The sequence below is a fragment of the Centrocercus urophasianus genome, unplaced genomic scaffold, assembly GCF_019232065.1.
Source record: "Centrocercus urophasianus isolate 14NV4802_14NV808 unplaced genomic scaffold, USGS_Curo_1.0 seq_9, whole genome shotgun sequence".
In the NCBI taxonomy this organism is placed as follows: domain Eukaryota; kingdom Metazoa; phylum Chordata; class Aves; order Galliformes; family Phasianidae; genus Centrocercus; species Centrocercus urophasianus.
Window position 1 is genome coordinate 22,205,490 of NW_024885532.1, and position 12,514 is coordinate 22,218,003.

Consider the following 12,514-nt stretch of genomic DNA (forward strand, 5'->3'; position numbering starts at 1 on the left):
AGCTTTTTGTTGACAGGATTCTCAAGTCCTTGTTTTTTATTACCATTTTTCTCAAAGCAGCAACAAGTGAGAACAGAATTTGGTTTGGCAGGAAAATCATTCATTTTAGAAATAGCTAGTAGTTAAGAATTAAAAATCTGTCTTCTGAAAGCCAAATCCAGATCATGTCTAACAAAGACACTTCGTTTTTTTTATGAAGAGGTTTGGGAACTGAGGAAAATGGGTACAGGAAAGGAAGCTGCATGTCTGAAAATGGAAGTGGGAAAGGAGGCTGTGTACTATATACATACTATATATACAAACATAATAAAAAGCCAAAGCATACTGTGATACTTAGGTGTGTTTTGTTTTGTTTTTTTTTTTAAGCTGTGACAGGATGTTTTTCTGTAAATGATGTAGCATAGCAAAATTGACATTAGAAGCTTGAAGTATTGCTGGATACTCCTTAGTCAGTTATATGCTGGAGAAAAAAATTTAATGATCATTTAGGGATTATAATAGTCATTTCTGTCTTTAAAATGTATAAATACCTGAAGGTAACTTGATTTTTATAGATCTGTTTTGTCTAGGTTTTTACATTAGGAAGTCAGATCTTGTCTTTCCTCTTATCTCCTCAGGCATCCAATTCTAATGTTGGAACTAATTGGTTTATGGTATCAAGAAAACTATTCATGTTGAAGTTTTTCCTAAGCAAGAAATTATTTATAGCTTCAAATTCCAAGTATAGGCACATGCTTTCAAATAGGGCAATTTATTCATGTTAGTGGGAGAGTGGGCAGTGCAGGCTAGTGAGGATGGACCAGAATTGTAGGACCGGCTATGCCAGAGGAAGACCCCTCAGGTTACCTTTCCTGGGCTTCTTAGGGATGTCAGGAAGGAGAGGGGAGATTTTGGGTTTTTGGTGCACAGCACTCTGATGGAAAGGCTGACGGCGTGGGGTGTGGGGGGGAAGGAGAAAGGGAGGGGGAGGGAAGTGGAGATTTGGAGTGATTAAAAATGAGTTCTGCCCTACCTTTCTCCTTCTGCAGGTGGGCAGCTGGCCTGCATGGGAAGTGCATGGTAGTGCAACACAGCTGGTGGCCATTTAGACATGGCAAAGAGCAGGCACTGATACTTGCAGGTCCCAGCTCCCTTCTTTTTCATTTCCATTGAAGAAGAGAGGAAATAGCCACTCAAATTGCAGGCTTTCCTATAAGCAGTTGCTGTAACTGAATGCTCACTCTCCCCAGCAGTCTGGACTGGGCTACAGTGCTCTGCCAAGATCTTTGTCTGGAAGTCCTTCAAATTTGGGTAAGCTTAGAACTCTAAACTGCATAATTTTCAGAAGGGTGTATATGGTGGAGTATTGTGCAGTTAGGGATAGTGCTTTTAATCCTTTCACCCAGTCTGAATGTAGTCAGCAGTGCTTCGTATACTTTGTTGCTCATTTGATGGATTGGATTTGTTGGCTTTGTTGATGGTTTAGGATAAACTGTTTTAGGAAGAGGCAGGAATTGCCAACATCTGGCTCTGCAGCAAGAAAAAGCCTTCAACCAACAATAGGGAGGATAAAATTATTCCCTGTGCTCATCTTGCTTTGTAATACTTTTTTTTTTTTTTGCATATATTTAAGATCATTTATGCATTTTCAGGAAGTCTGACCCTTTCCCAAAATGATGCAGCCATTTATTTTCTTTTCCAACTTACCTTTTACGTTGTGTAGCACAGAAGGGGAAGAAGTGGTGCTGTATAGTTGTCTCCTAAAGGATCGTTTTTAATAGCAACAATGAAATATATGTGCACAGTTATGTATGTAGTTAAAATTGTATATAATTCTTTCTGAGGGAATTCAGAAATAGCTAATGTCCCAGATCTCACCTTCACTCTGATTTCTCCTGGCATGTTACCTGATCTCTTCTTCCCTGTGTTCCTTGTCACCCTGCCAGTTTTCTTCCACATCTCAAGTCAGTGGTGAGGGTTGCCTGCATGCATTGGACTATACAGAAAGTGCTCTCACATTTTCTTTCTGCCTAGTTTTAGATCTGTTTGTTGCTGGAAAAAGCCACGCATGTAACTTTCCAAATATAGAAATGCTCTGCGGTCTGCAGTTTTATTTCTTTAAAAACTGAGATGAGCTGCAAACAGATTTGTAGACATGTAAGAACCAATAAGGAAGGTTTTGTTTCCCTTATGGACACTGAATGATTGACTATGATGATTGAAGTATGGAGAGGACTGTGAAACATTGACATTTACAGAAATTGCAGATCTGCAGACTTCTTTGTGCTTTCAGCAGAGGTGAGTTGTAATAAGCAAGTGTTCATTTCTTTGCAGTAAGTACGACGGGCTGCAACAGGCAGTCCTGCTGAGGCATGGTGTGCCTGACAGCTGTGGAAGGAGCTTTTTATCTGTGCTGGCTTGAACCAAGCCTCCAGGGTGGGCAGGGGGTATGCAGAGTGTTCCACAGAGCTGAGTGATCCATGTGAGGGCATGTGGAAGGAGAAAGCATCTAGAAAGGGTCCTTCTTATCACAAAGTAAAGAAGAAGGAAAAAAAAACAAAACAGCTGGTGATAGCAGTCCCTTATAACCTTTGTTAACAGTCACATTGCATAAGACATTCCTCTGGGCTAAGAAGGATGGCACATTTACACCATGTCCACAGTATGGACCAGCAACCACCAGGGCCAAACTTCGTCAGCATCCTCCAGAAGAGTCTGTTAGACACGTGTGAGCTTGATCAAAAATATCCATGACGTCAAGCAGACCTTGTAATTTTCCTCACACTGATTCCATTAGAGCATCATTTAAAGTGGCTAATGTTAAGCATCTAATGCTAAAGGAAAGATATTCAATTGTATCACTCCTAAAATGCTGAAGTCTGTCTTACTTTATCTTTGCGTCACTTACTGTCACAACCTTGGCCCAAAAGGATTTAAATACTTTGTGATACTAAACTCAGAGAGAAAAATGAGAGTTTATTCATCAGTTATTCACATCTTGTCAAACAGAAAATCACATAATGATGTTGGTGGTTGGACTGGATGATCTTGAAGGTCTTTTCCGTGGTGATTCTGTAATAAGAAATTGTTACTTATTGCTGAATTGCTGTTCATATCATCTCATGTTCTGTACTGGGGAAAAGTGTGAGGAACTGAGAATCTTCGTTTATGGCTGTGATGCTTGTCTCAGTATTAAGCCTGAAAATACTTTCAAATGATTCACTGCTCAACCTTCAGCATACATAGTTGAAGATACCAACTTCAGAAAAGCCTAATAGGTTTCCTGAACGTAAAATAATTGAGGTACTTTTCTTGAAATGCCAAGATTTCAGGACTTAAAAGCAATTACAAATCATATACTATACTAATAATCTGAAGTATTTTCTTCATGAAGGCTGACAAATGTACTTTGTAATGCCATTTCTATTCAGAATTTGTCCTTGTCCTTACGAGCAGGGTTGGGCTCACCGTATATGGACTTGGTGTGCGCTAGGGTAACATTCAATGTCTGAAAGAGAACAGTCAATGGTTCTACATGTCAGTGGCATGTTGCTAATTCTTATGTTTCAGACTATATGACAGGTAGCTTTGGGTCATTGACAGGCTGTCATCTCTCTGATTAGTTAATGTGCGTTTTTACAAATGAAGTCGTTCTGTTGTAGTTGGGCAGTGCCAGTGGGATGTGACCCACAGGGTGATGAGTTCCTGTGATCTTCATGGAATCTTCATGGAACTATAAAACCTTAAGAAAATGGTGAAGGGTCTGGAGGGCAAGACTTACAAGGAACGGTTGAGATTTCTTGGTGTGCTGAGCCCAGAGCAGAGGAGCTGAGGGGCGGCCCGATGGCGGCTGCATCTCCTCACAGGGAGCGGAGGGCAGCACTGAGCTCTGCTCTGTGTGACAGCGACAGGGCTGAGGGGATGGCATGGAGCTGTGACAGGGGAGGGCAGCTGGGGGCTGGGGACAGGGTCTGCACCAGAGGGCGGTGGGCATGGAACAGCCCGCCCAGGGCTGTGGGCACAGCACGAGCTGCTGGAGTTCAAGGAGCATCTACACAACACTCTCAGACACAGGGTCTGATTTTTGGGTGCTGTTGTTTGTAGTTGGGAGTTGGACTCGTGACCCCTTCCAATTTGTGATATTCTATGATTCGATGAGATGTTTCAGCATCTCTTAGGAATACCTGTCTCTTGCTTTTCATCAACTCAGTTGTTGTGTAATTAATGCTTCTACTTGAAGAAGTCCGAAAAGGCACAGCCCCAACCTAAACAAAGTATGGTTCAAATAAATGCAGACAAGTAGGCGGGAACCCATTTTGTTACATATATTATTTAATTTCTTAGCTTGATTTGGATGTGATTTTCTAGGACATCTCTGTACTTAGCAAAAACCAAAACAACTATTACCAATGCAAGCTGGGGAAGGAAGGGATAGAGCCCAGCCCTGCTGAAAAAGACCTGAGGGTACTGGTGGACATGAGCCAGCAAGGTTCCCTCACAGACCAGAACGCCTGGGCTGCATCCAAAGCAGTGTGGCCAGGAGGGCAAGGGAGGTGATCCTGCCCCTCTGCTCTGTGCTGTGAGGCCTCACCTGGAGTACTGCGTCCAGATGTGGAGTCCTCAGCACAGACTTCATAGAGCATATCCAGAGAGGGCCACAAAAATGATCCAAGGGATGAAACACCTCTCCTGCAAGGACGGGCTGAGAGAGCTGGGGCTGTTCAGCATGGACAGGGGAAGTCTCCAGGGAGACTTGAGAGGGAGCTTTCAGTGCTTGAAGGGAAGCTACAGTAAAGAAATGTACAGGCTCTTCAGCAGGGTCTGTTGTGATAGAGCAAGGGGAAGTGATTTCAAGCTTAAATAGAGTAGATTTAGGTTAGATATAAGGAAAAAGTCTTTTACAGTGGGGGTGGTGAGGCACTAGAACAGGTTGCCTGGAGTTGTGGTTGATGCCCCATTCCTGGGGACATTCAAGACAAGACTGGATCAGGCCCTGGTAACCTGGTAGCTGTGCATGTCCCTGTTCATTGCAGGGGAGCTGGACTAGATGGGGTTTAGAGGTTCCTTCCAACTCTATGGTTTCTATGATTCTATCAAAAGGCAAAGAAGAAAACTTCGTTGCCATTTTCATGTATTAAAAAAAAAAAAAGGTGCGCAGTTGTGCAGAGCCAGAGCTGTGTTTCTCACCTGTCCAAAGCTTTGAGCAGCGGTCGTGCACTTCTGAAGTTCATCTGCCAGATGAGGTTGCAGAGGGAGATGCAGACCAACCATGAGCAACCTCTCTTTTTGGACAGCAGTAGTATTGGCTCCTGCCTTGCTAGAACCCTGTGTAAATAAAATCAAGCATGAAAACTTTTTGAAACTGTTCTGTCTCAGCCTTACAATAATTTCTTTAGAAATGTCAAGAGCTGAAGCTCAATCAACACTTCTGATTAATACCTGCTTCTAATCTCTGAAACATTTGTTTTGTGGCGGAAGATTAATCAGAGGAAATCATCTATTCTAAAGGTTTATTTTAAAGTTTACCTTTGTTTTATTTTCTTGTTGCTGAGAGATCCATGAATTTAAAAGCCAATGAGCATCTCATCCAAATATACATATTGCCTTCATCTGTCTCCCCTTATGAGTCTGCTGCATGTTGACAAGTCCTATACAGTTATTTCCAACCTGCTTGAATATTTTCTCCCTTATTCAACTCTAGTCACAATGACAAATCAGAGTTGCAGAATAAAATGTATTTTACTGGGAAATAACTGTGGTGAATTTGATGCCATGCTGGTTACATGCTGTATTTCAGGGCAGAAGAGCTATATTTGATCCTTGGGGGTAGAAGAGAAAACTACAGTATGCAAGCTGGTGGCTGATCTGTCATTAATTTACTGGCAGTTTTGGAAAAAAAAAAAATCTGCATTCTCTTTATTTTTTTTACTCCAGGTATCAGCATGAGTGTTTGCTATTTCAACAGAAGCCATGTGGAAAGTTTAAATCTTTGGATAAGGCTTTTAACTGTCACGCACATGCAAATTGTAATAAAGAGTACTAGGTAAAAAGCCACTGACTGCTCTTTTAAATCAAGGTCACCAGTGACTCAGAATGCCTATTGATTTTTTTTTTTTAATTATTCCTACCGACAGTTTCAATTAAAATTCAGCAGATCCACTCTGAGAACAGCCAGTCTAAAATGTGTTGTAATATTTTTCATTTAATACTGCTTTTTAATTTCTTTTTAAGAAATGGGCACTTTAAAGTAGTATCTCTAACATGAAAACTTCAGTCTAAAGGATGAATATAATGTCTAATTCACAGCCTTTGTTACAAATTTGTAGTGTGTAATTATTAGAATACATAAATATATATGTTTCATTAATTTTTTTTCAATCAACAGCTAGACAAATTAGAGAAGTCGAATGTATTTACCCAGACATGCTACTTTATGAATGTGGGAAAATTATGGCAGGATTTTGAACCTCTTCCACCCTCCTCCACCATCAGGGCCCCATTATTTCACTGCATATAGTGTCTTTATGAACAAATTACCTTGATAAAGTGATTGCAGGGTATTTGTTTTAACCTTGCTATGCACTAAGCAAATTTCAGTGCTTCAGTACATCAACACTTTGGTAATTTGGGACCGTGTAGAGCCTGGAAATCTGGCAGAAGAAGGGCAATCATAGACTGTCATTCTGCAGGAGATTCTGAACACTTCAGAAAAGGAGTGAGAAGGGCAGCCATTAGGGAGAAGTGCAGGATGCATGCATTGAATAAATACATATTATTAAAAAGGTTTGCCTCATGAGTCGCTGTGCTTCCCATTTAAATTTCCATACGGACGTGTTGCAACTGCTGTGTTTGTTTGCGTTAAAAAGTAGTGCTGGGGGTGTCATGTATTTGTACTTCTCACTACAGCACTTGATCAGCTAGGAACAGGAAGAAAAGTCAGCACTGTACCGTTAGGCAGTTTTCTATAGATGAGATCTATAGATTATAATTTGCAAACCACTGGCACAAGTAGAAGAGATTTTTGAAGTACAACACTGATATGTCTGAAATTTCCATCTGAGACACTAATGTTTGTAGCTGAAACATTTGTTAGTTGGTACATGTAGAATCATAGAATGGCCTGGGTTGAAAAGGACCACAATGCTCATCCAGTTTCAACCCCCTGCTATGTGCAGGGTCGCCAACCAGCAGACCAGGCTGCCCAGAGCCACATCCAGCCTGGCCTTGAATGCCTCCAGGGATGGGGCATCCACAGCCTCCTTGGGCAACCTGTTCCAGTGCATCACCACCCTCTGGGTGAAAAACTTCCTCCTAATATCTAACCTGAACCTCCCCTGTCTCAGTTTAAATCCATTCCCCCTTATTCTATCAGTGCCCACCCTCATAAACAACCATTCCCCCTCTTGTTTATACACTCCCTTCAAGTACTAGAAGGCCACAATGAGGTCTCCCCAGGCCCTTGTAGATCTTTCAGAACTTTTCTGTCATTTAACAAACTCAGAATTCCATTTTTACATTGTAGGATTTCAGCCTGTTTCCTAAGCATGCAGGATGTTTTTGTTTGCTTTGTGTATTGCGTTGTGGGGAACTGCGCATGTTAGGTGTAACTCCACTGCCATCAGTCTTTGGAAGTCTCTGAGAAATGCAGTAGTTGTACACATACGGTTTTCTATTCTTCTAAAAATCAGCAGTGTGCAAGTTAAAATAAAAACACAGAAATGAATACTATGCCTAGCAAATAGTTTGGAGTGGAAAATGTCAAGAAAGAAATTGCTGGAATTCTCCTGTGCAAAGAGAAGGAGAGCAAAGATTAATTTATGGAAGCTGCACTGAAATGAGTGATGAAATTTCCTGTGCTGTAATTTTAAAATGCCAGAACTGGAGGAGCCCTTTAGCATTCAGCAGTATGAAGTTCATCACAGGTTCTAGGCTAAAGAGTTATCAATTATTTTCATGCTTAAATATCTAATTTATTAAGAATTTAGAGGGGGGTTGATGCTACCATTATAAAGCATTTTCTTCTGAGAAAATGTGTTCAAGCCATATTTGCAGTATTCTGTCATGTAATTACAGAAGGGCTGATATTCTTTGGCTGTTTTCCTGAAGTAAGAACAAAGAATAAAGCCACACTACATAGCCAAGATTATATTAAAAAATAAAAATGAGGAGAAGAAGATTTGGAGAAAATATAGGCATTTAGCTTTCCTGTAGTGCCTGTTCCTCTTTGTGGAAGTTAAATGTTTAGGAGACCTTTGATAATGAGATCACTAAAATCTTTAAAATTGTTTAATTAGATTGAAGACCAGAAGACAAGCTTCTGTGATAAAAACTTCTACCTTTATGAGCTAGAATGGTGGTAAAAAATGTTCACCACTCATTTAACTTCAGATTGATTTACTTTCAAGCTAAGAAGAAGACACGCTTCATTTGGACAGAAGGCATCAATGTACCTTCTGATTTAGAAATCTAGAATACAAGGCACTGTATTGTCCTTCAGGATAATAAAACTATAGAACAAATGACATGTTTGCAACAATTCAAAAGGAAACAGGCAGATACATATCTACATACATATGGGACAAACCTACACAGTTCAGCAGTACCAGCTATATATGAAGGAAGATTGATTTTATTTCCTATTTACTGTACCTAGAGATGAACTTAACAAAGTATATTAAACCTCTGCACTTTTCCTAATCTTTCCCAAACCATGCTCAAGGTCACCATTTGTCAGCGGTTTCTTTGAGACATGATTGTGCATTGGTTTGAATCTGTGTGGATTTCTTTGTCTTTGTGTCTTTAAAAGTACACTTCAAATGGTTATTTGTTCTTTGATGCTTTATTATGGCAAAAGAAATCTTTATTTTTACATTAAAATATCTAAGAGGTCATTTTCACTGTTGTCTGAGTATTGATAGAAGTAAATTAAAAGCTTTTCCAGCCCTCAGTTGGGTAAGCTGGGAAATTTGACATTCATTTCCATTGATTTTGATCATTTTTAAAAGCAAGGGCTTTTATTACACGTGTCAGACTTTTGAAGTCTCTGTTCAGACAGAACTTTTAGTATCATCCCTTCACAGTTGCTTGGTTTTCAGTACTTCAGTATCTTCAGTAACATCTAATGTCCTTGCTTTCCTCAAGCAAAAAGAGCAGGAAAAGGTTCAAAAGAGTGAATTATTTGTTTGCAGCTCACCTCTGATAAGAAATGGTTCATACTTGCAGATTTTTATAATTCATTTTGCTTGTGTGCTTGTGCAAAGTTTTTATTAATTCTATTTTTCTTTTCTTTTAAAGATTTCAGATAGAGGAATCTTCTAAACCTGTAAGGTTATCACAGCAACTGGACAAAGCAGTAACCACCAATTATAAACCTGTGGCTAATCATCAATATAATGTAAGTAGCTTTGAATACTTCCACTTTTTCTCCTAACCAGGCTCCAGGCTCCACAATTGCAGTGCTGCTGTCATCACTCCAGTCTTTCTGTAGCCCTGTTGCTCACAGTAGGACACAGTGTTTGGAAATCTTCCATGTTATGTTGTTTCTCCCAGGGTTTTTCTTCTGGGAATCTTCCTTCTGCCTCAAGAGCCGCATCACCTTTGGGGTTAAGGTCTGCCAATTCTTACCTTCTCATGTTACCTGCTAGAAGGCAGACTGCCTTTACCCAAACCTTCTCTAATGTCTGGATTGTGTTCTTCCTCTAGTCTTTTTTTGAAATATAAAGTTTGGGGATAAAAAGCAATTCTGTCTTAGTGCAATAAAACACTCCTTTGAGACAAATAAAATGCCACATGGAGGTGGGTAAAAAAGACATGAAATGAATCTTTATTTTCTAGTCCTTTGCTGGAACTGAGTAGGAAAGAATAACAGCTGGTAATTTTTCACAGTTTCATACCTTCATAGTACGTGTTATTTGCATCATTAGCTTTGTCAATATTACACCCACGCTGCTGTTCCAGATCAGTTGATGTACATACAAACTATAATGTCCTTTTCCTTAAAGATCCTCCTTGAGTAATTTGTATGTATGCATATATAATCACTGTTACTGTTGAATGTGAGGAATGTTAAGTCATGCTAAAAGTGAGTCAGTGTGTTAGTCACTTAAACTTTTACACTTTTTATTAAGATTTTATTTACATAAAACAAATGACAATATACTGGCTGATATTTAAGCATTATTCTGAAATGTCTATTTCTACAGAACCCAAAATAATCATTTCTCTCCCTCATGGGACTGTTCTGTAGTAGTTACTGTTGAAAGTCTGATCTATAGATAGATGATCGTAGCAATGTAACTATTTCAGTTAGGGGAATGACATTTAATCAGAATAGTCACACTGTTATATCCTGCTATGTAATTGCAATTTCGTATGAGTATAGTCTTGTGTAAGGTTTGAGCAATATAACCAGGATTTCACAAGGCCTCTTAAAAAAGTTGTGGTTTTCTTGTGTACTAATTGTAACTCAGTCATCTTCTTGGGAGTTTATGAGGAATGAATGGACACCTACTGAAATAAGAAAGGATAAAACTTCCTGAAGGGAGAAGTGATAGAATATTAAGTGGGACATAGGTATGACTGTTCCATGTACTCCTAAATGAACATACAGATGGAAGGAAGGAGAAAAATTACCTGTAGAGGGGAAATAGTGACAGCTTGTTTGACTATCAGTTCTGTCTTTAGTAAGTGATTGCTTTTTCTGCAAAATAAATGCATCTACCTTTTCCCTAGAAGAATTTGCTATTCCATTAGAATATATGCCATGATTACAGCTCAGCTTTTCTTCTCTGAGGAAGGGACCTTCATTTTCTCTGTATCTACAAGTGGTGCTTATGTCTACACGGTTGCAATATTAATGTTCTTGCAGCTGCTGGAATCTTTCTGTGACTTAATTATTGTTCATACTACAGCAGAAAAGTTCTCTAGGCCCTGCTGGGTCATCCCTCCATCACTTTCAGATCACTTCTTTCAGCAGAAACTGGATAATATGTCAGTCATTATACATGCAACAGACATAATTATTTTAAATATAGTTAGTGTAAAATAGAGCATTTATGACCTTGCAAGAACAAAATAATTGATTTTATCCTTTTGCTGTCCTGAAGTACGGAGTCATTTTTTAAACACAAAGTGAGAAGAGTTTTCTTTGAGAACTCCCTCTTCACCTTTTCTCTTACTTTGGAGGTTGGTATTTGTATTCCAAGAGATAGAAAAGCTTTCTGAGTCTTTTTTCCCAGCTTAGCGATAGATACTGTGGATTTACTTTGCACGTAGGTATGGATAAATGCTGATAGCTAGCTAGCTAGGTGTAATTGTTTCCTTTCCAAGGCAGTATTTAGAATAACAAATGACATTTATGTCAGATTCTTGAAAACAGATGCTAAAAACAATGCTTCCTACTTAGTAATCATCAGGAGTAGGTGGAGGAGAATCTTAAAAAGGTAGGATTAAGTCCTTGCTCATATATTCCCAACATTTCCATTCATCTCCATCCTACATAAACAGGCAGAACTGCTTGTAAGCCTTGAACTGGCTCTCAGGGCAAGTGCAAAAACTTCCTGGAAACAAAATGACTTCTGCCTCTGGGGTATTTTATTACTTCCCAAGACCATTGTTTCATCTTGTAATTGGTCTTGGTACTGTCTCATGCACTCACATCCATTGAAAGTGATGCATGGAAGAGGCAGTCATCCATGCATGACTGGCAACTCATGGACAGAATAGAGACTTGTGAGAAGACATCAGCAAAATAAGAGTAAATGGGTAAGCAGCAGGGCTTCCAATTACTCATGCATGCATGCAAAAGCACTACTTGAACATGCTGGCCTGTTTTTCACCTCGGTCAGTCTGCGGAATATTTTGTTGACAGTGGTGGCTGTCTGGAGCCACGTAGTGAGCTCATAGTTAGATTAATAGACACAGATTTAAGAAGGGAAGCTTTGCATTTGACCAGCTGAGCTCCACTTCTGTATTGCATGGTGTGGTTCCCATTGCTTTGCATAGGACTAAAATCTTTGTTTTTCAGTCAATAGAGCAATGCACCGGAATTGTTTTGTTGATTATCAAGCAGTTTGTTAGATAAAAAAAGAGTAATAACAGTAAAAAGGATATAAGGCCTTTTAAAACATATTTCTAACATCTTCAGATGAAACTTTAAATTTAGTTTTGCTTTATAATGCCTTATCTATCATTTTTACATTGTCTGTCTAACAAAGAGGTGTAATACTTTGCTCTCCTGCTAATTATACCTTCAAGAAGGCAATTTTGGCAGCTTTTCAGCAAGTTGAGCAACATACTGTGATAATAAACAAAGAGAAATTGATTCCTGTATGAAGTCTTGCAGGGATAAACTAACAACTTCTACATTTGGCAGCTTGTTCTAAAATGATCCGTCCTTGAAATCAAATCATATTTCAATGCTCTTTAAATTTGAAAACTACACAGTTTTAAATAAATCTAATTAGTTTCCAATGTACATATATTCTGTCATATGGCTCTCAGAAAGTGTTTTAAGTCTATTTCTTTAAACATCTTG

The 12,514-nt window shown here is 39.2% G+C and overlaps 1 protein-coding gene across 1 annotated transcript in view; it reads left to right on the plus strand.

The window, feature by feature from the left end:
- GTF2F2 (general transcription factor IIF subunit 2) overlaps positions 1–12,514 on the plus strand; it is a 91,871-nt gene that overhangs the window by 63,864 nt on the left and 15,493 nt on the right. Inside the window, exon 7 of the mRNA XM_042838764.1 lies at positions 9,274–9,373. Within this exon, the coding sequence (XP_042694698.1) occupies positions 9,274–9,373 (100 nt within the window). The remainder of the gene's footprint in view (positions 1–9,273; positions 9,374–12,514) is intronic.